This window comes from Leopardus geoffroyi, chromosome B1, assembly GCF_018350155.1.
Source record: "Leopardus geoffroyi isolate Oge1 chromosome B1, O.geoffroyi_Oge1_pat1.0, whole genome shotgun sequence".
NCBI lineage: Eukaryota > Metazoa > Chordata > Mammalia > Carnivora > Felidae > Leopardus > Leopardus geoffroyi.
The window spans coordinates 166,313,430-166,336,414 of NC_059327.1; the positions used below are offsets into that span (position 1 = coordinate 166,313,430).

Genomic DNA, 22,985 nt, shown 5'->3' on the forward strand with positions numbered 1-22,985 from the left:
TGCACAGCAAAGGAAACAATCAACAAAATGAAAAGTCAGTCTACAGAATGGGAGAAAATATTTGAAAACTGTGTATCTGATAAGGGATTAATATCCAAAATATATAAGAAACTTATACAACTCAGTTGGAAAAAAATGAACCTGATTAAAAAATGGCAGATGACCTGGATAGATGACAGTTTACCAAAGAATACCTCCACATGGCCAACAGGTACATGAAGAGGTACTCAACATCACTAATCAACTTTGAAATGCAAGTGAAAACCAGTGAGATATCACCTCACACCTGTTAAGATGGCTGTTAGCAAAAAGACCAGATAATAAGTGTTGCCAAGAATGTGGATAAAAGAGAACCCTTGTGCACTCTTTGTGGGAATGTAAACTAGTATAGCTATTATGGGAAGAAGTATAGAGGTTCCTCAAACAATTAAAAATAGAACTACCGTATGATCCAGCAATCCCACTTCTGTACATATCCAAAGAAATGAAGTCAGTATCTTGAGATATCTGCACTCTTGTGTTCATTGCAGCGTTATTCACAAGACTTGGAAAAACCCTATATTTGCTGACAAATAAATGGATAAAGAAACCCTGTTATATATATGGAATGAAGTATAACTCAGCCATAAAAAAAGAAGTAAATTCTGTCATTTGTAACAACATTAATGAATCTGGAAGGTATTATTATGTTAAAAGAAATGTCACTGGGACGCCTGGGTGACTCAGTTGGTGGAGTGGCCCACTTTGGCTCAAGTCATATTCTCATGGTTTGTGGGTTTGGGCCCTTTGCAGGCTGTGTGCTGACAGCTTGCTTGGGGTCTGGAGCTTGCTTCGGATTCTGTGTCTCCTCTCTTTGCCCCTCCCCCACTTGGGCTCTGTCTCTCTCAAAAATAAATAGATGTAAAAAATAAATGTCAGATGGAGAAAGACAGATACTGTATGATCTCACTTATATGTGAAATATATAAAAAAACTGAACTCATAGAAACAGTAAAGTGGTAGTTTCCAGGGACTGGAGGATAGAGGAAACGGGAAAATGTTGGTCAAAGGGTACAAACTTTCAGTTCTAATGAGGTTCTAATATGTGCCATAGTAACTATACCCATAGTCACTCTTGATTTTGTAGACATCACATTATCTTTGAATTATCTTTTGAATATCTTAGAATTTGAATTATCTTAGGAGAAATGTTATGAAGGAAGTTTCATGTAGTGTCCTTGAGTGAAGAATGAAGAAAATGATTTATATGTGGAGATATAACTTGGGAGTTATCTAATTGCCCATAATAATTACTATGGCTTGGAAGAGCTAGAGAGCATATAAAGTGAAAATAAAGGGGAAACCTGTGGCTGAGCCATTAAGAACTTTTACATTAAGGATCTGTTACAGGAAGAAGAGTTTGTAAAGAAGAAATAGCCATAGAGATAGAAAACTAAGAGAACATCATAGGAAGTAAAGGAAGAGAAGGCTTCCCAAGGAGGGATGCATCATTGGTGCTGTTTTAGCTGAAAAGTTAAGACAAGTGATTTAACATGTCCACTTTAGAGACAGAGAAGCCATTAATGACCTTTGTATTACCTGTTTATATAAAATGTTGGGGTGGAAACTGGATGGAGTGTAAGAAGAATGAATGGTAGATGAGGAAATGGCCAGGGTTCATTTAGTAGTTGTCTGAAACTGGATCCCCTTTTTTTTCTTTCTTTTTTTTAATAATTAATTAAGTGTATTTATTTTATTTTTTTACTCTGTTGATGTATTTAAGTATATATATGTAAAATTTTTGATTCCAGTGTAGTTAACATACAGTTTCATGTTTACTTTTTAGTGATTCAGCAGTTCCATGTATTATTCAGTGCTCATCAAACTAAAATCCTGTTTCACCCATCTTCCTACCTACCTCCACTCTGGTAACCAACCATCTATTTGTTCGCTATAGTTAGGAGTTTGTTTTTTGGTTTCTTACTCTTTTTTATTTTCTTTGTGTTTTTTTCCAAGTTTTTATTTAAATTGCAGTTAGTTAATGTACAGTGTAACATTAGTTTCAGGTGTAGGATTTAGTGATTCATCACTTACAACCCCCAGTGTTCATCACAACATGTGCCCTCCTCAATATCCATTACCCATTTAACCCATCTGCCTGCTCACCTCCCCTCCAAAAACCCTCAGTGTGTTCTCTACAGTTAAGAGTCTGTTTTATGGTTTGCCTCTCTCTTTTATTTTCCCCTTTATGTTCATCTGTTACATTTTTTAAATTCCATATATGCATGAAATGATACGGTATTTGTCTTTCTGTCACTGATTTAGTTTGCTTAGCACTATGCCCTCTAGATCCATCTATGTCCTCACAAATGGCAAAATTTCTTTCTTTTTTATGGCTGAATAATATTCTGCTGTATATGTATACCATTTTTCTTTATGCATTCATCTATCAATAGACACGGAGGTTGCTTCTATAATTTGTCTGTTGTAAATAATGCTGCAATAAATATAGGGGTGCATGTATCTCTTTGAATTAGTGTTTTTGTATTCTTTGGGTAAATACCGAGTAGGGTAATTGTTGGATTATGGAGTAGTTCTATTTTTAACTTTTTGAGGAACCTCTATACTCTCTTTCATCAAAACTGCACCAGTTTACATTCTCACCAATAGTGAAGAAGGGCTCATTTTTCCCACATCCTCACCAATACCTGTTGTTTCTTGAGTTTTTTACTTTAGCCATTCTGATGACAAGTGTTAGGTGGTGTATCGTTTTGGTTTTGATTTGCACTTCCTTGTTGAGTGATGCTGAGTAGCTTTTCATTTTTCTGTTGGCCATCTATATGTCTTCTTTGGAGAAATGTCTGTTCATGTCTTCTGCCATTTTTAATTGGATTATTTTGTTTTTTAGTGTTGAGTTGTATAAATTCTTTACATATTTGTTATATTAAGCCTTTATTGGATATGTCATTTGCAGATATCTTCTCCCATTCAGTAGGTTGTCTTTTAGTTTTGTTGGTTGCTTCCTTTTATGTGCTGAAGCTTTTTCCTTTGACGTAGTGCCAAAGTTTATTTTTGCTTTTATTTACCTTGCCTCAGAGACATATCTAGAAAGATGTTGCTATGGCTTATGTGAGAGAAATTACTGCCTGTGCTCTCTTTTAGGACTTTTATGATTTCAGGTCTCACAGTTAGGTCTATAATCTATTTTGAGTTTATTTTTGTATATGGTGTAAGAAAGTGGTCAAATTTCATTTTTTTGAATGTAGCCGACCAGTTTTCCCAACATCATTTGTTGAAAAGACTGTCTTTTTCTCATTGCATTCTTTCCTCCTCTGTTGAAGATTAATTGACCATATAATTTGGGGTTTATTTTGCACTTTCTATTCTGTTCCTTTGATCTATGTGTCTGTTTTTGTGCTAGTATCGTACTGTTTTGATTACTGAAGCTTTGTAATACAACTGGAAGTCTGGAATTGTGATACACCTCCAGTTTTGTTTTTCTTTTTCAAGATCGCTTCGGCTATTTGGGGTGATTTGTGGTTCCGTACAAATTTTCTTCTGGTTCTGTGAAAATTGCTGTTGGTATTTTGACAGAGATTGCATTAAATGTGTGGATTGTGGGGCAGCTGGGTGGCTCAGTTGCTTGAGCATCTGACTTTTGAGTTCGGTTTAGGTCATGATCTCAGGGTTGTGGGATTGAGCCCCACATCAAGCTCCATGCTGAGTATGGAACCTACTTAAATTCTCTTTCTCTCTCCCTCAGCCTCTCTATTCTGCTCACTCTTTCTCTCTAAAAAAAAAAAATTAAAAATTAAAAAATAAATGTGTAGATTGCTTTGGGTAGTATAGAGATGTTAACAGTATTTGTTCTTCCAATCCATGAGCATGGGATGTCTTTCCATTTCTTTGTTGTCTCTAATTTCTTTCATCAGTGTTTTATAGTTTTCAGAGTACAGATCTTCCACCTCTTTGGTTAAGTTTATTCCTAGGTATTTTATTATTTTTGGTGTATTTGTAAATGGGATTATTTTCTTAATTTCTTTTCTGCTGCTTCATTATTGGTGTATAGAAATGCAACAGATTTCTGTGTATTGATTTTGTATCCTGCCACCTTACTGAATTCATTTATCAGTTCTGACAGTTTTGTGGTGGAGTCTTAGGGTTTTCTACATATAGTATCATGTCATTTGCAAATAGTGAGAGTTTTCCATGTCCTTTACCAATTTCAATGTCTTTTATTTCATTTTTCTTCTTCTTATTTCTTTCTGATTGCTGTGGCTAGGACTTTCAGTACTATGTTGGATAAAAGTGGTGAGTATGGACATCCTTATCTTGTTTCTGACCTTAGAGGGAAAGCTTTCCATTTTTCCCCATTGACTTTGATGTTAGCTGTGGGTTTTTCATATAAGGGCTTTATTATGTTGAGGTATGTTCCCTGTAAAGCTACTTTGTTGAAGGTTTTTATCATGAATGGATGTTATACTTTGTCAAATGCTTTTTTGCATCTATTAAGATGATCTTAACTGTTTTTATCCTTTCTCTTATTGATGCAATGTATCTTGTTGATTGATTTGTGAATATTGAATTGCACTTGCATCCTGGGAATAAATCCCACTTGATGATGGTGAATACTTTTTAATGTATTGTTTCATTCTGTTTGCTAATATTTTTTTGAGGTTTTTTTTTTTTTTGCATCTATGTTCATCATATATTGACCTGTACTCTTTTCTTGTGGTGTCTTTATCTGGTTTTGGTATCAGGGGTAATGCTGGCCTCATAGAATTAATTTGGAAGTTTTCCTTCTATTTTTTGGAAAAGTTTGAGAAGAATGGATATTAACTCTTCTTTCAATATTTGGTAGAATTCCTGTGAATTCTTCTTTGGTAGAAGTCCTGTGAAACCATCTGGTCCTGGACTTTTATTTGTTGGGAGTTTTTGATTACTGATTCAATTTCATTGCTGGTTATCAGTCTGTGCAAATTTTCTATTTCTTAAGCTTCAGTTTTGGTAGATAATGATTTTAGGAATTTATCCATTTCTTCTAGGTTGTCCAATTTGTTGGCATATAGTTTTTCATAATATTCACCACATTTTTCTGTGGTGTTCGTTGTTATTTCTCTTATGTTTCTGATTTTATTTTCATCCTCTTTTTCTCTCTTTTTTATTTCTTTTTTTTTTTTTATGAGTTGGCTATAGGTTTATCAATTTTGTTGATTTGTTTTAAAAAACCAGCTCTTGGGGCACCTTGTTGGCTCATTCAGTAGACCATGAGACTCTTGATCTTGGGGTTGTCAGTTCAAGCTCCACATTGGGTGTGGAGCCTACTTAAAAAAAAAAAAAAGAACCATCTCATGGTTTCATTAATCTATTCTATTGGGTTTTTGTTTGTTTATTTCTATTTATTTATTTCTAATGTATTTGTTATTACTTCCTTCTTTCTGGTTTGGGATTTTGCTTGTTGCTTTTTTTTAGCTCCTTTCAGTATAAGGTTAGGTTGTTTATTTGAGATTTTTCTTGCTTTTTGATGTAGGCCTGTATTGATCTAAACTTTCATCTTAGAACTGTTTTGCTTTTTCTCAGAGATTTTGGACCATTGTGTTTTCATTTTAATTTCTGTCCATGAAACTTTTGATTTCTTCTTGATTTCTTGATTGACCCATGCATTGCTTAGTAGTATGTTATTTAAACTCTTCCCAGATTTTTTCTTGTGTTTGATTTCTAGTTTCATAGAGTTGTGGCCAGAAAAATATGACTTCAGTCTTTTAAAATTTGTTGAGACTTGTTTTGTGGCCAATAAGTGATCTATCCTGGAGAATGTTCCATGTGCACTTAATAAGTGTGTATTCTGCTGTTTTAGGGTGGGATGTTCTGAGTATGCCTTTCAGTTAAATCCATTTGGTACAGTGTATCATTCAAAGCCAATATTTCCTTGTTGATTTTCTGTTTTTAATGATCTATTGATGTAACTTGGGTGTTAAAGTCCCCTACTATTATTTTATTACTATCAATTATTTCTTTTATGTTTATGTATTGGGATGCTTCCATGTTGGGTGTGTAAACATTTACAGTTGTTATATCTTCTTGAATTGTCTCCTTTATGATTACAGTGTCCTGCTTTGTATTTCTATACAGTCTTTGGTTTAAAGTCTATTTTGTCTAATACAAGTGTTACCACCCCAGCTTTCTTTTGATATCTATTTGTATGGTAAATATTTCTCTATCCCCTCATTTTCATTTTACAGGTGTCTTCAGGTCTGAAATGAGTTTCCCATGGACAGATGGGTCTTTTTTTTTTTTTTTTTAATATATTTTGTTACTCTGTATCCTTTTATTGGAGCATTTTGCACATAAATGTTAAAAGCCATTTTGGTATCTATGTATTTATTGTCATTTTGTTACTTGTTTTGTGGTTGTTTTGTAATTTTTCTTTGATCCTTTCTTCTCTGGATCTCTTTCATGGTTTGCAGGCCTTTTTCAGTGATACATTTGGATTGCTTCTCCTTTATTCTTTGCATATCTACTACTGGTTGTTGATTTGTGGTAACCATTAGGTTTACATTTAATATCTTCCGCATATAGCAGTTTATATTAAGTTGATCGTCCCTTAAGTTTGAAGCCATTCTTTATTCTTCCTGTCTCCACATTTTATGTATATGCTGTCATAATTTACATCCTTTTGTCTTGTGACTCCTTTGACTGGTTTTTACAGACATATTCATTTTTACTGCGTTTGTGTTTTCTACTTTTCATACTCTTACTTATGGTCGTCTTTCCTTTCTACTCAAAAAGTCCCCTTAAACATTTCTTGTAAGGCTGGTTTAGTGGTCATGAACCTCTTTAGCTTTTGTTGCCTGAGAAACTCTACCTCTTCTTCTATTCTGAATGATAGCCTTGCTGGATAGAGTATTCTTGGCTGCGGATTTTTTTTTTTAATTTTTTAATGTTTATTTTTGATATAGAGAGAGAGCATGAGTGGGGGAGGGGCAGAGAGAGAGGGAGACACAGAATCTGAAGCAGACTCCAGGCTCTGAGCTGTCAACACAGAGCCCAACACAGTGCTTGAACTCACGAACTGCGAGATCATGACCGGAGCTGAAGTAGAACACTTAACCGACTGAGCTACCCAGGTGCCCCCAGATTTTTTTCTGTTAGCACTTTGGATATATCATGCCACTCCCTTCTGGTCTTCAAAGTTCCTGCTGAAAAGTCCACTAATAGCTTTATAGGATTTTCCTTGTATGTAGCTGTGTTCTTTTCTCTTCTTGCTTTTAAAATTATCTCTTTATCACTACTTTCTGCCTTTTAATTACTGTGTCTTGGCTTGGGCCTCATTGGGTTGATATTGTTGGGGGATCTCCATGCCTCCTGGATCTGGTATCTGTTTCCTTCCTCAGATTAGGGAAGGTTTCAGCTGTTATTTCTTCAAATAAATTTTCTGCCTTTTCTCTCTCTTTTTCTTCTGAGATCCTTATAATACGAATGTTATTATGCTTGATGGAGTCGCTGAATTCTGTATGTCTATTCTCATTTTATATAATTTTGTTTCCTCTCACCACTCAGCTTGATTACTTGTCCATCACTGTTTCATTCCTCTGCTTTCTGTAGCCTGCTATTTATTCATTCTCGTATAGTTTTAATTTCATTTATTATGTTCTTCATCTCTGATTGGTTCTGTTTTATCTCTTTATTAAGGGTCTTACTGATGTCCTTCACTCTTTTCTCAAGTCCAGTGAGTATATTTATGATCTGTACTTTAAATTCTCTATTAGGCATATCGCTTATATCCTTTTTGCTTAGGTCTCTTGCTATGGTTTTGTCCTGTTCTTTCATTTGGGACACATTCCTCTGTCTCCTCATGTTGTCTAACTCTCTGTGTCTGTTTCTGTGTATTAGGAAGTCAGGTATGTCTCCTGTTCCTGAAAGCAATGGCCTTATGAAGAAGAGGTCCCATAGTGCCCTGCAGTGCAGTATGTCCCCTATTACCCAGAACCTGGCATTTCAGGAGGTGTCTCTTAAATGTATTTTGTGTGCCCTGCTGTTGTGTCCTGGCCACTTTTTCCTTTAGTCCAATCATGTGCAGAGGCTTTCTTTGTAGTATTTGTTCCCTGGCTGGAGTGAGGCGTGCAGTTTTAACAAGGTGTTCAGCATTGGTCTACTTGTGAAATGAGACCTGCAGCTGCAGTTGCAGGTGGAGCTGCATGTGGGCAGTGAAGGGTTGGGGTGTAGTGTGCAGTCTCAACAAGGTGTGCCTCAGGCTTCCACAGGGCCCTGCCACTGCTGCTGCTCCTGCTGCTACTGGCATTAAGACCCCACAAAGCACACTACTTGAGAGATGCAGTGTTGGCAAGGTTTGTGCTGGTCTTCTGGGGAGGGGGACTGCAGCTCCAGGACCAAGGCACGTATGACTGGAAAGGGCAGATCTGCCAAAACTGGGGGGTCAGGCTTGGTGTGGGCAAATTAGGTAATGAATGTCTGCTGTTGCTGTAGCAGGCAGCCTGTGTTTATGCTCTCTACTGAGGGGCTGGTAGAGAAATGGCTCCTGCCAGCTCCTTTATTCCTGAAGGGGTCTTCCTGTGATCCCTGCCTCTATAGGACAGGCCCAGAGATGAGTAAATAGCTTTCCCTCCAGTATGCCCTGGACCTTTTTCAAACTGCTGCTTCTATACTGTGTCTCCCAGGGCTGTTTTGTCCTGCTGTTTCTTTAAGGGTGGGGATTCAGCTTCCTATTGCCCTTGGGGCTCTCCCAGAACAAAGCCACTGATTTTTAAAATTCCAGGCTTTAGGTCCCACTGGTTGTAAGAACTCCGTAAATTCAGTCTTTCTTACTTTCAAAGCCAAATGTTTTATGGGGATATGTCTTTGGGATCCCCAGTGTGACCGTCTCTTTCTTGCCCTTCTCCACACTCGTGGCTCCCTCCCTCCTCTGGACTACTGAGGTCCACTTTTTTCCCCACAGCATCTCCATCCTGCCTACACTCTTAATTGTGGCCTCTTCTCTACCTTTATTTGTGGAGTTTGTTCTGCCAGTCTTTAGGTGGTTTTCTGGGTTATTTACCAGAAATAATATTTAAACTACCTAATTTGATGTGAGTGTTTTCTTGTTGTATCCATGGGACAGGGTGAGTTCAAGGTCCTGTTACTCCATCATCTTTCCAGCCTCCCTTGATCTCTTTATGCTTGGGGCAATATCCTTCCATACATTCTCACACTGAGTACAGTTCACACATTATAAACTGATGTTTTGGCTTAAAGTGGTTGTTGTTGTTATGGGGCTATTTTTTCAGTCAAATAAATGAATGTTTTATATGGGGAATTCCTGGCATTATCTAGCTGCTGGGTGTATGTTTTACCAGTATTTTGGACTTTGCCAGTATTTTGACAGTTACCATTTGCAGGCTGTTAGATTACACGTGACATTTTAGAGGAGTACCTTCATAACCTAGCTTCTGTTCAGTCCTTCATGAAGCATGGCTACTATTCATTTCCCAATATTAATCCTAAAATTTTCTTAGTTATTCTCTGTGGCTCTTTAAATTATAAAGTTATAGGGGATCCTGCAACATCATGAACTCAGAAGAAAATGCAGGAAATGGCTCCACCTTTGTTCAGATATTATTAATTCTGAACAAAATTAGATTCTAACTATCTTAACTCTGATTATTTTGTGTCTACTCAGTCTTATAAATTGCCTACATTTATTTTTAAGGAAGTCTTCCAAGCTTATCTGCTATTATTTCTTAGTAACATTAAAAGCAAGTTTTTATGGTGATTATAATATGAGGTTCAATCAAGATGAAAATGTATTATAGAATAGGCAAAAAGCCAGAAGTTTTATTTCAATATGATGCTTATGTGCCACTGTTATATGTGCTGCTGTTTTGAGCTTGACATTAAAGAAGACTGTCTTGATTTACATATGTTTTAACTTGAAGGTCTCCATCAAAGGAGAAGTATTTGAAAACTAAATTTTAGCATTGATAGTTGGAGAAAAGGCCTTAGTAAGTGTCTCCATTCCCATTCTTTGTGTCTGGTTGAGTGTATTTGAGAACTTAACTCATCCACCATTATTAATCCAGGAAGCTCTTCATGAATTCTCTGGATGAGAAAGGTACCTTTCATTTTTGATGACATAGCATCCTGATCATATCTGTTATAACACTTTTCATATTGAAACCTTATGATTATCTGTCTCTTCCAATAACTGAGCATTCCTGAAAGAATGGGCCGTTCTTATCCATTTTTGTAACTCCAGTGTTGAGCAGCTGTAGTCACATAAGAGGAGCTCAGTGTAAGCATGCTTAAGCAATAAAATAATCTCAGTATAATTTAGGGTTTCTAGAGGATCTTTTCATTATGCAAAAAAACTTTAGAGGGCAACTTTCAGTTATAGAAATAAATAGAAGAGTATGTATGGGCCCATTCTCACACAGTTGTAATTGCCCATAACACTGACTTCTCTGGGCCTGTGCAGCACATTTATTTGAAGCTTTTGACACAGAAACAAAATTTTGGAGATAGAACAAACTGTAGAGAAGCTAATTCCTGGTCCCTGTCATTTAATGAATAAATCTCTGGGTTTTTACCTCTACCCCCAATGGACCTTTGATTTGATCAAAATTTTCTTCCATTATAGTGGACTTTTTTTCTCTCTCTCATTTTAGTATGCATTCCACCTTCCTCTTTTAACAGCATTCTATTGCTTTTAGGAAGCCATCCATCTTCCATTCTCAGTCAGTGTTCTTATTCTAAGGAGGGCAAAGGATTCAGGTCCTTCACCTATTTCTATACTTAGATCTTTGTGCCTTTTTCTCAGAATTAGCTTGCATTAGAAAAACACATACATGAGTTTGGTTCTCCACCTTTCTTTCAAATAGAATATAAGTCTAAGAAAGGCATAGTTAGAGTTATGTATTTACTATCTGCCCCCCATACTCTTATTTCTACCCATGTTCTTCCTTAACTATGTTTATAATATCAAGTCATGAATGTCCAGTGACCAATTACTGAAGACATTAAAGGACAATTTAAAGTGATGTCTGTGTCTTTAGATCTTATGATTTGGATTTGACAAATGTGATAAAATACATTATATAAACAAACCCACAATTTAATCATCAGCAATGGTTGTAAGACATATAAATGGCTTGCGTAATCAAAATTATGGCCTGTTTGTATAGAAATCTTATTTTCCAATTAACAAATATTCAAATGGTTAAATTATACTAATTTAAGAGTGCCATTTTTAGTCGGTGACATTTTAGACTCCATTAGATTAATGAAAGAGAAGCTGAAAGTAACCTCTTTGAAAATAGAATTCTGACTTGGAAGTCTTAGAATTTCAAAACAAGAATCTGTGTTCTGAATTTCTGTTGCATGTGTTTAGATGGGTAACCTCTTTTTTAGTGTCCTTCCCTCAGGAACTTAAAAACTAAAATGAAATATCAGCTCACTAAAGCAGAATCCCTGCCCCAAGGTTTGGCAAAGTGCATCCTGTCTCACTGTTTCTTCTGAGGCATTTACAAGAAAGAAGAAAAAAAATCAGTTTACTAGAGTCAGCCCCTCTGGCCAAAGTCTTTCTCACTTCCAAATAATGGAGCCTAAATGGAAGAACAAAAGAAGAACAAAAGAACAACATCTTGTTAAAAGTTTTCAAAATTATATGAAAGTGAAAAGAAAAAAAAAAAAAGTATACTAAAAGAGAGAACGGGCCTGGAAAAACAACTTGGAGGGTTATCATAGTTACTACTTCAGGGCTGTGAAGTGCTCTTCTCATCAAATGGAATTTCTCTGCAAATGCTTCATAAGTTTCCCAGATGATGACAAGAACAAAAGCCTTACTCATAAAGGTTTTATTTACAGATGTATTTGAGCAGAGTTTAGGAGGGCAGAGATAGTCTAAATCGGAAATAAAAAAATCTGGAGATTTCAGAAACATGGAAGAAAGGATTATTTTGCAGCACTAAATGTTCCAATCTGAATTTGGGATTTGATCAAAATTAACCTCTGGAGTAGAACCTTACTGGCCTGATTTCAGGTTAGAAATCAAAGACAGTTTGCGTGAAAAATGGAAGCATTCAGTTAAATGTGTCTTTCAGATTTCAAGTGTCTTTGATATCTAAAAGTTAAAATTTTAAATTTTATCAGTGACATATTTAGATTTATCAGTGACATATTTAGATTAAATGCAGGGATGGCTTGTACAGTTGCATTTCAATATTTAAATGAAAGTTTCAGATGATGCGATGAGGGGTTATTGATGTAATTCTAATGGCCACTGTAGAATCATGCTATCTTTCTATTCATAGAGCATTTAATGAATAAAGGTAGATGTGGAGAGGAGGGAAATATCTGCACAAATATTGAAACTGCAGAAGTTAGAATCACATAATGAAGGCTAGCGTTAATTACTCCTATGAGTGTTGTTAAGACACCCTGAGCTTAACACACACTCTAAACTCCTTCAGTCATATGTTAAAAGTCCCCACTAAAAAGTGATTTTGTTGTGAAATTTCCTTCTGGAACTATGAAACTATTGGAAATGAGTACAATGATGTAACAGCATTGAGAGCACAGAGACATTCGTTGGTGTTCCCTGAAGTGTGTTCTGAAAAACACTAATACAGAGATACGCTCCGGGGGGTGGGGGGGGGGGTTGGGGAGCATGGCATGTTCTGCTAAGTTTGGAGAGTCCCACATGCCATTCCTCTCAGAGAATAGCCGTGTATGTTAGCACAATACAGGTTTAGAAAATACTTGAAAAAAAAGAGTTTCAGTTTATTACCTGTGTATTTCCTAAACTTAGATGACTTTGAAGCTCTTTTTAAAAGTAACACCTACTAACATCAAACAGAACTAGTAAAATAGGCACATCTTTTGGGAAATATTGATAATAAGGTTACTTTATGATTGAAATCAGTGTCAAGCTAGTAAAGCTAAGAGATAAATGATGTCCCTGGAATGGAATATTTTTCTTTTGAAGTTAAAAAATTAATTCCCACACTCTATACATCAAGTTCTGAGATTTCCAGTGGCATGAGATAGCTCCTCAGAGGCTGTCATCATTAGGTGCCTGTGCCAAAGAATTGTGTTCTGGCTCTGCAAAGCTGAGGATTAGATACAGAAATACGACTACAGAAAGAAGAGACTGGCATATGCTGAGACCTTAATTGCGTGAACTGTCCAAGTTCAAGTCCTTATCATTACTCATTGAACATTTGCAGTATTCTTCTGTAAATCCTTCCCCATACTTGTACCAGAGTAATGTCTAAACTGCAAATCTGACCATGTAACTCACACCCCTCATGTCTCTCAGTGACTCCATATCATTTTCTGTACAAAATTTTCAAAGTTTCTAGAATTTATTATAACCATGATATTCTTATTTTCCAAGATTAAGTGAGAGAAATACTGTGCATTTATCCAGATGTTTTGACTTGCTGTATCCACTGAAATAGCCTCTTCTAGAAGGACCTGACTATACAGCAGTCTATGAACTATGGAATGCAGTTAATATAAATTCTTTTTTTTTTAATTTATTTATTTAGTTTGAGAGAGAGAGAGCATGCCCGTGCAGAGGAAAGGGGCAGAGAAAGAAGGAGAGGGAGAGAATCCCAAGCAAGCTCCACATTGTTAGCATGGAACCCGATGTGGGGCTCGAATTAATCAACCATAGGATCATGACCTGAGCTGAAGTCAGACACTTAACCGACTCAGCCACCCAGGCATGCCAGTATAAAATATTTTGAGAGTAACCACAGAAGCCCTTTAACACTTAATTATATTACCTAAAATAATAAGGTCACCTATTTCTAGTCTTTGAAATGGATTGAAATGTAAAATTAACATGGACACGTGGACATCCACTTTGAGGAAATTTGCTGGGCCTACCAAAGTTTAATAGAAAACAAAATAAGAATTATTGCACAATCATGCCACTGACTCGAGGTGTGTCATGGAGAAAAGCCCTCAGTCTCTCTGTTACTGTTGTATTTTCTTACATATAGCTGTCAGAAAGGGTGGAGATGAGTATAGTTGAAAGCACTTTGTGATTAAAAAAATATATATTGGGTACTTAATGGGTGAATCACATTAATGTGATCAGGTCCATAAAAGAAACTGAATGAGCACTATGACTATTCTCAGGATGGACTTTATTGAATACTTCTAGCATTCTAAATAGGATAGAATTGGTCTGTTTATTTAGATTTTGACTGTGAATAGAATTTGAAGGAGACTACATACTTTATATCCCTTCCTTTTTCAGGCAACATTTGCCATTTGAGGACATGAACTCACAAGTTGTCCACTCTGTTACTTTTCCCTCCTGACATAACCGCTCAGTACTGTGATCCGCCTTTTTATTTGTTCAGGTAACATCCATTTATGTAACTTTTTAGGCTTAATGAAGTGACATAAAACACAGCCTTAAGCAAATGGTTGTACCGGCCATCAATTCAGTGACTCAGGAGATGATGCCATTACATATGAAATAGAATCGTTGTTCGGCGTTTCTACCAGCAGCATCGCTGCTTGCAGGCCTCCATACTTCTTAAGGAGTCGTGATAGGAGACGCTTTGCACTGTGTACCCTTAATCCTTCCCTGAGCCGCATAGTCTTCTGAGAAATACATCTATGAACAGAAGGCACCGCAGGTTATGTGCATTTTCATTTCAAGAAGATTGCCTTTTTTATCGTTTCTTATCGTGTGTCAATATTCTGACGCTGTAAAAAAGAGTAAAAATAAAAGCAGGTGGAAATGAAGGAGTTACAATTGAGTAATGTCGTCTAGGAGCATCAGCTTTGAAAATACCATTCACTATACAGCATTACTAGTGCTTTTCATGTTTTTAAATGCTGCCAAATGTCTCTGTTGACTAACTTATTCCCAAGGGCTCCCTATCAGTGAGGTCACTCAGGTGCTGCTTTTTAAATTACCATGGTGGTGATTCAATTACTACTCTACTCCTCCAGTGGCCTAAAAGAATAAATGGTCTTCCTAAAATGTTTTTCTCTTTGGAAAGGTCTAGTGTGTTAGGGCTGGATAGGACCTTAGAGATCATCTGATTCAGTGTTCCATAAACTTGTCTGATGACAAGACTTCTGAGAACTTGCTTAAAAAAATATAGATTCTCAGGCTATTCCCCTGTATGCTCTGTTAGTCTAGGAATGTACATTTTGTAACAAAGATTCCAGATGACTCTTAGTATTAGGCAGGTTTGGGAAAAGCCAAATTAGTCCCACTTTTTTTCTTTTATTTTATAGACGAGCAAGCAGATGCCCACATAGACTAAGTGATTCATCTAAGTTGTATACTGCACAACATTTTAAAACTTGAGATTAGTTTGAGAAAAAATGTTGGTAGGCAACCTTTATGCAGGCCATGGCAGGGAATGGGAGTATGCTTTTTCTTAGAATTTAAGCTTCTGTATTGAATAGAACAGTGCCATTTAGAAGATTATGGGAGAAGTGATAGGAGACACTTTGTTCTGAACACAACAGTGGTTCTTAATTGGTGATGATTTTACTCTCTAAGTGACATTCGTCAATGTCAGGAGATATATTTGTGGTGTCACGAGTGAGGGGAGGAAGATACTACTTACCGGTATGTTGTATACAGAGGCAAGGATGCTACTAAACACGCTGCAGTGCAAGAGTATCTTCCCCAACAAGAAAGAATTACTTGGCCCAAAATGTCAGTAGTGCCCCGGTTGGGAAACCTTGGTATTGACTCAATCCCATCTTGAGCGCCATCTCTCTGTGAGATACTTACTAGTAATATTTAGGCACATTTGAGAAATAGGACACAGTTTCTCATTTTCTTCCTAAAGTTAGATAGAAAACCTTAATATCAAAACTAAGCAGGACATTTATTGGTCTGTGTTATGCTTCCACTTAGACTGGATGAAGTTGATGTTTTTTCCTCAAAACTATACAGTAAATCCTTTTAGGAGCCTCCCTCCTTCTACTCAGGTATCTTGACCTCCCTGTTCCTAGAGTACCTCAAGTATGTCTGCTTTGACCTTGCTGCATTCTGTACCTAGATCACCCACACTCTAATTCTCTGGGGTCAGCTACAAGCTACAGTGTCAATGTCTGTTGATTTTTAACAGAAATAGAATTTGGGGCCAGAATCTTAAACCAGAGGCTAAGTGAAGGAACTTACTCAGTTTACTTAGAATAACTTATTTTCCACATCAGACTGATTGTTTTCCCAGTATTTCTCAATTCTAGTTTCTTTCCATCTCTGTTATCAGTACTTAATTCAGATCCTCATCATCGTTTTCATGAGCCATTGAAATAAACACTTAACTTTGAAATAACCTGTTACCTTTTCTGCCGCTTTTCCCATCTTCATACCCATTCTCCACCTCACAGTTATCTTTGTAAAGTGCTTCCCTTCCCCCAGATTTTCCCCCTCTTGTAGGTGGTTTCTCCTCACCTGTGAGAATGTTTCTCAAACTTGGATTACATATGGAATCTTTTTAAAGGGTAAACAAATTCTTTCATATTACTTGTACCCTCTTCAACTATTTTATTTTAAAATCACTTATACATGTATAAACGTAAAACCAAATTTATCCTCTTTAATACAGCTATGAAACCAACATATTTTCAAATTAAAAATGAACCAAACCATGCAATAAAGAAAATTCAAAATTACAATATTATTTCAGTATGACCATTAATTAATATTGTCCAGAATCTGTAGCGGTGCTTGCTATGGCCATAGTTCTTTTATTTCCAGATGACTGTACCATATAGTGAGCTGTGGCGTAGCTTGCTTTGTCTAATTCTTCATTTTTTCCCTGGTGTGAACACATACTTAAATATAAAAGCTGCCTCCGTTCTTTTCACATTAGCCCAGGATAAACAAATGTAAACGGTGCAAGCAAATTTGCAGAGCAAAGATAAACACAGGAACCAAAAATTGATAAGCCACATCATCTAGGTCTCATACTATCGTCTTACATTTCTCTAAATTATGAAAGTAGAAATACAGAACACAGAACTAAGAATTGTCATTGTTAACTCACAGTTAACTCACAGTGTGAGTTTGCACACTGTTTGCTCAACTGTGAGAAACACTGATCTATAGAATTGAGTCCAGATGTCATAGCCGGGCATATAAAGTCCTCATTGTACTGCTGTTCTTTCCTCAGCCCTCCAGGCTCATCTGCGGGCATTTACTTCGCTTACTACCTGGTGTCACTGAGCTCACCAGATTGCCCTGTCTGCATACTATTTCGCCCTCTCTGCTTTTACTTTTGCTAATGTATCTACACCCCACACTCCAGCTTTGTTTTTTATATCTTTTTTCTTAAGTTTATTTATTTATTTTGAGAGCGAGAGAGCAAGAGAGTGTGCCAGAGCAGGGGAGGGGCAGAAAGATAGGGACAGAGAGGATCCCCAGCAGGCTCCATGCTGTCACGCACAGCCTGATGCGGGGGCCTGATCTCACAAACCTGGTGAGGTCATGACCTGAGCCTGAAACCGAGAGTTGGACACTTACCTGACTGAGTCACCCAGGTGCCCCTGTTTTTTATGTATTCATCATTCTTCAAGATCTAGCCTAGGCTAGGTGTCATTTCCTCTAAAACCATTTCTAGAACTCCAGGTTGAAATGTAACTCCTCCTGTGGACCAAGGACATTCTGTGTTCATCTCTAGCCTGGCTCTCCCTTGTGACAGTGACTGTTCATTCCCTCACTCTCCTATAAGCTTCTTGAGAGTAGGCATGGTACCCTGGCACCCAGCCCAAATCCTGACACACCAATAGTCACTCAGTAAATATAGTAAAGGGAAGCAAACTGTTTTCAGTTAAAGGGTCATCTCTAGTAACCACATTGGGGTTTTTTGTTTGTTTGTTTCCAATATTCAGAATTGGATATACTTTAAGAAAACATGATAGTTGAAAAACGTACCAGATTTAGAATCAGAGGACTTGAATTCATGTCTTGAATTCGTTTGTTCTCATGTATAAAATGGAGATAAATATCACCATTGCAGCACTGTTTTTACAAATGTGCAAAATTTTGGGACAATGTCTGGCAAACAGGCATATATCCATTAAATATTGGTTTCCTTACTATATTACTGCTTTGCTTCTTTTTATGGCCTTTAGTGATTTGAAATTATTTTTGTTACCACTGAAGCTTCAAATATATATACTGCCTTATTGCACTTAGATTGAAGTCTAGTATTAGTTATTTTTCCTAAACTGAGTTTCAGCATTGCTGTATAAAATAGATGACACGATCAGTTTTTCCTTTTTATCCTCATAGAATACTTCATTCTCTTTAACTATTTATATTTATTCAGAATGTATTTTTCTTTTATTGCCACAGGCATGAGAGAACCTCTGCTTTGTTCTTAATACCTAGAGAAATCTGTCTTCTTCCATCTCTTTGTAGTCTGTTTTCATCAGAAAGCATCTACTTTGAGAAGTATTTTCTTTACCTGTGTTACATTATTGAATTTCTTTTTTTTTTTTTATGATTTCATATGGATGTCCGACCCTATAGCTTCAATTCTTTGGTAATAGGCTTAGGACTCTTGATAACATGAAATTTATCATAAAAATAAGTTATGTAGAGTTGAACAGTATGGAAAATTTTTCTAATCCATGGGTTTGCACCTCTTAACATGCATTTTTTAAGCAAAAAATAGATAAACGTAGATATGAAAGCAACCGAGACAGATGCCGCTGATGCTGACAAGGAAAAACAAAAAAGGAATGAAAGACTGCAGTTTGTTTATTACAGTATGAAATGCCAACTACAAACTACAGGAGTTCCTAAAAGGAAATCTTAACAGTGGATACTTACTAGTACAAGAAAATTCAGGCTAGATGGAAAAGAAAAGCTTCACAGATATGGGAATAACCAAAGGATGAACTAAACTACAAAGGGATGTGATCAGTGTCACTAGAGACAAAGTATCTGAGTTTCAACTTAATATCTTGAAGATAGGAATAATGAAATCAGTTTGTCATAAACTAGCAGGAATACATGAATGACCTACAAGAAATCCGTTATCGCAATTATTCTCTGGTTTTGTGCCATCCTGTGTGGCACAAGTATTTTTGTATTGAATTAAGGCTGCACCTGTCATACCCTGACCCTTTTCACCTTCAGCCTACTTTCTGAATTCAATTCAAATTAAAACTTTAGTGCCTTTTGGTGGAGAGATTCGTGACTAACAGGAAAAGAAAAAAAAAAACTGAGTATTTGGGACCTCAGAAGAAAGGCATTTGGTTCTCTTTTTGTCCCCTTCATCACAGTCATGAAGAGTACCACTTTACCATCTGGTAGGAAATAAAAGAGAACCTTAGGGTCTTGTTTTCTAAGTTGGGAATCAAGTCATTTGAGTTGGCAAATCTCAGTGAACAGTTACAAGTTTACAAGTACTGACCTCAGGCATTTTTGTGTCCATGTTGCCTGCATTTGGACCACAGTTAACATACGTCATTGCTAGAGACGGAGCACTGTTTGACAGCTTGCACAAAGAAGAGAAATCGACAGAACTCCACGTTTCTGCTTCGAGATCTCTTGTTCAATATAGCTATCTGTTTAAAAAGTAAAATGATTAGGGCTATTATGACATGTTCATCTGATTTCATGATTTTTTGACTTGTGCAGGGCAGGAGTTACAGGTAGAGAAGGGGGAGATGAGGAAGGGGGTTAAAAGGGGAGGAAAAGGAGCAGCATGAGGAAGAGGTATGACATACTCTGTGAATGCCTTGTAATTCTGACTGAAACCTGAGTTTTGGTATCACTGGACTGGTGGGACATGTTGTGAATTGTCATTTTGTCAGTCATGCTGATTAATTTGGAGTCTTTCTAGGGAGCAAGTCATTAGCTGTGAAGAATAGAGAAGATAACACTGTGTGCTTACTTCTGTTGTTGTTAGGGATTATCACATGTAATATTCATGTTACCGAACCCAAGTTCAGCTGCCCATTACCTGGAAGATCACCACTCAAGAGACAAGTTTTGTTTGGAAAGGAATTTGAACTTTATTCAGGAAGCCAGCAACCTAAGGAGAAGGTAGACTCTTGTCCAAAAGCCAACTCAAGGGTTTCTGCCTGGCCCGAGGGTGTTTAAAGACGTTTAGGGTAGTTAATCAGCAAAGGGAGTGCAGTGGCCTGCAACATTTCTTGATTACATGCAGACTCGATGATGCCAGCTATAAAAGTTATCTCGGTGAGAGAGTGTTGTGCAAGGGGGTCCAATTCTTATTTCATGATGTGCCAGAGGACTCTGTTCTTTCTGCAAAGGAGGTCAAGGTCTACAGATGCACAAAGCGAGGTGGTAAAGTCATATGTGTGATTTAAAAAAGAAAAACAGGGGCGCCTGGGTGGCGCAGTCGGTTAAGCGTCCGACTTCAGCCAGGTCACGATCTCGCGGCCCGTGAGTTTGAGCCCCGCGTCAGGCTCTGGACTGATGGCTCAGAGCCTGGAGCCTGTTTCTGATTCTGTGTCTCCCTCTCTCTCTCTGCCCCTCCCCCGTTCATGCTCTGTCTCTCTCTGTCCCAAAAATAAATAAACGTTGAAAAAAAAAATTTTAAAAAAAATAAAAAAATAAATAAATAAAATAAAAAAGAAAAACATTTTGCTAAAGAACTGCTGGGCTAATCAGAAGGCCTAGGCGGCTTCAGACAGACTTGTTGTTTTCTATGGCCTAGGAAAATTCTGTCCCTTCACTCCTTAAGGCCAGTGGTCTGCAAATCTCAAAGAAAGTGAATTAGTTATGTTATAGATCAAGGACCCTGAGGTCGGCAGGTAAGGAGTGTGTTAACTTGAAGCAGGTTAACCTTTAAGACCAGCCAGAGTGCTGCTCCACTCACAGCACCCTTTGGAGCTAGACATTATTGTCTCCATTTGCCATTGAAGAGATTAAAGCAATGAGAGGTTGAGTAACTGCCCAGGTTCATACAGCTAATCTGTAGTAGAGCTGAGACTCAAATCCAGACATCATGTTATCAAAGCTACATGACTGGTCACTCCGTAAGGAGTAGTGGGAGTAAAATATTCGGAGGGAGGAACTGAATGTAGATCAGATGTCATTGCTCATCTTTTGTTTTCCCAGGTCTCTTTGCAAGGAAGTAGACCAGCAACTGCAATCAGCTGCAGTCCTATCACACCTTCATGATGTTTCCCTTGACCAGAAATGCACTAAGAAGGTTCAAGATTCGAAGCATTCAACAAATTAGACAAAGCCATGAAAAACACTCACCAGATTTTCATGACAAATATGGTAATATTGTGCTGGCCAGTGGAAGCGCTTTCTGTGTTGTTGCATGGGTGTTTACAGCCACACAGATTGGAATAGAATGGAACCTGTCTCCTGTTGGCAGAGTCACCCCAGAAGAGTGGAATGATAAATAACCATCCAAGTTACTGTAATACAAAATTGTTCCCAAGTCGACTTGTTGTTTAAGCACTCTGCTTCTCATTAAAATATAGCATAATTAAAGAAATAAAATACGTTTGAAACCTTTAAAAAGTCATTGAAAATCATCATTATAGTGCCTAGAAGCAAGGTAGCAGCAGTCGGTATGGATTATAGGAGGTTATGAATAATAAATATTTGAAAGTGGAATTAATAAAGCCTATATTCTTCTGGCTTAATGATTTACACTAGGTATCCTTCAGTGGATATACGCACATATGTATCTTACAAATTAGTTATTTGGCAAATTCTATTGACTCTTTCTTGAAAACATATTCATAATCTGACCATTTTTCACATCCTTCATCTTTCCCACCATGATCCGAACCACCATACTCTCACTGGGGTTATTAGAAAAACTTTCTAGCCAGTCTCATAGCTTCTACTCATGATGGCCCCTGCCAAACCTGCACCTTCTACCCCACCACACGCAATATTTTTAACACAGCAGACACACTGATCATTTTAAAACATTAGTGATATCATTCCTCTTTTCAAAACCCAGTGACTCCCTATTTCACTCCGGAGTTAAAGCAAAAGTCTTCTGAAGGATACACAGACTCCTTGGATGCTGCACTGGTCAGTTTTACCCCTGCATCAGGACTTTTCCGTTTGCTCTTTTCTCTGCTTGGAATGTACTTCCTGCGGATCTTGTATGACTCATTTCATCATACTTTCCAGGGTTTCATTCGTATGTCGTCTTTTCACAGGAGACCTCTGACTACCCTTTTTAAAGTTGCAACCTTTTTAAAATTGCAACTTAGATTGGTCTTTGTCCTGTTCCTTTGCTTTATTTTTCTCCATAGCAATTACCATCATCTGACATAAGATATATTTTGTTTACTGTCTTTGTGCAAAACTCCATAAAAGCATAGTTTGGAAACTGGGTTTTTCATGACTTTATCCCTATAACAGGTCCTGATAGATTAGACGTTCGGTAATTATTGGTTGAATTTATGAATATTAGCCTGAAAACAATGAATTTGTTTACCACTCTGGGTTTGCAATGATTATTGGAGAGTGTATTGGTTATCTATTGCTATTTTATAAATTATCCTAAAACTCAGTGACTTAAAACAATGAACATTTATTATCTCATAGTTTCTGTGTGTCAAGAATCTCAGTATGACTTAGCTGGATGTGTCTGGCTCAGGTTCTCTCACTTCTGTAATCAGAGTGTCAGGGCTATAATCATTTCGAGGCATAAATAGGGGAGGATCTATATCCAAACACATATGGCTGCTTACTGGCCTTAGGACCTGGCTGAATGTCTCAGGCTCTGAGTCTGGAGTTCTCTCTTGTCCAGCAAGAGAGCGGACGCAGAATTGAATACGAGAGAGGCTAATGTCCAGGAGGAGACGAGCCCCAAACAGGGGTTTCATCTCTGTATTTATTGAGCTCACAAGATATTACCCACGTGGTGAATGTGAAGGAAACAAGATCTAATACAGGTGAACATGGAGAAAACAATCAGACAGTAATCATTAACTTGTGTAAGAAGCAGAGGGTCTGGAAGCAAGTGGTGTTTTTGATCAAACTACAATAGTATAATTTCCTG

At 37.2% G+C, this 22,985-nt stretch overlaps 1 protein-coding gene across 3 annotated transcripts in view; it reads left to right on the forward strand.

Moving 5' to 3' along the window:
• The window catches only part of LOC123596037 (cytochrome c oxidase subunit 7B2, mitochondrial), a 159,065-nt gene extending 137,590 nt beyond the window's left edge, over positions 1–21,475 (forward strand). For 2 of the 3 annotated variants that reach the window (XM_045474180.1, XM_045474181.1), the window contains exons 3-4: positions 14,243–14,348; positions 21,065–21,475. In XM_045474180.1, coding sequence (XP_045330136.1) covers positions 21,124–21,363 — 240 coding nt within the window. In that variant the 5' untranslated portion in view covers positions 14,243–14,348; positions 21,065–21,123 and the 3' untranslated portion in view covers positions 21,364–21,475. The remainder of the gene's footprint in view (positions 1–14,242; positions 14,349–21,064) is intronic. The other variant, XM_045474178.1, reaches the window with a different exon arrangement.
• The last annotated feature ends 1,510 nt before the right edge of the window (positions 21,476–22,985 follow it).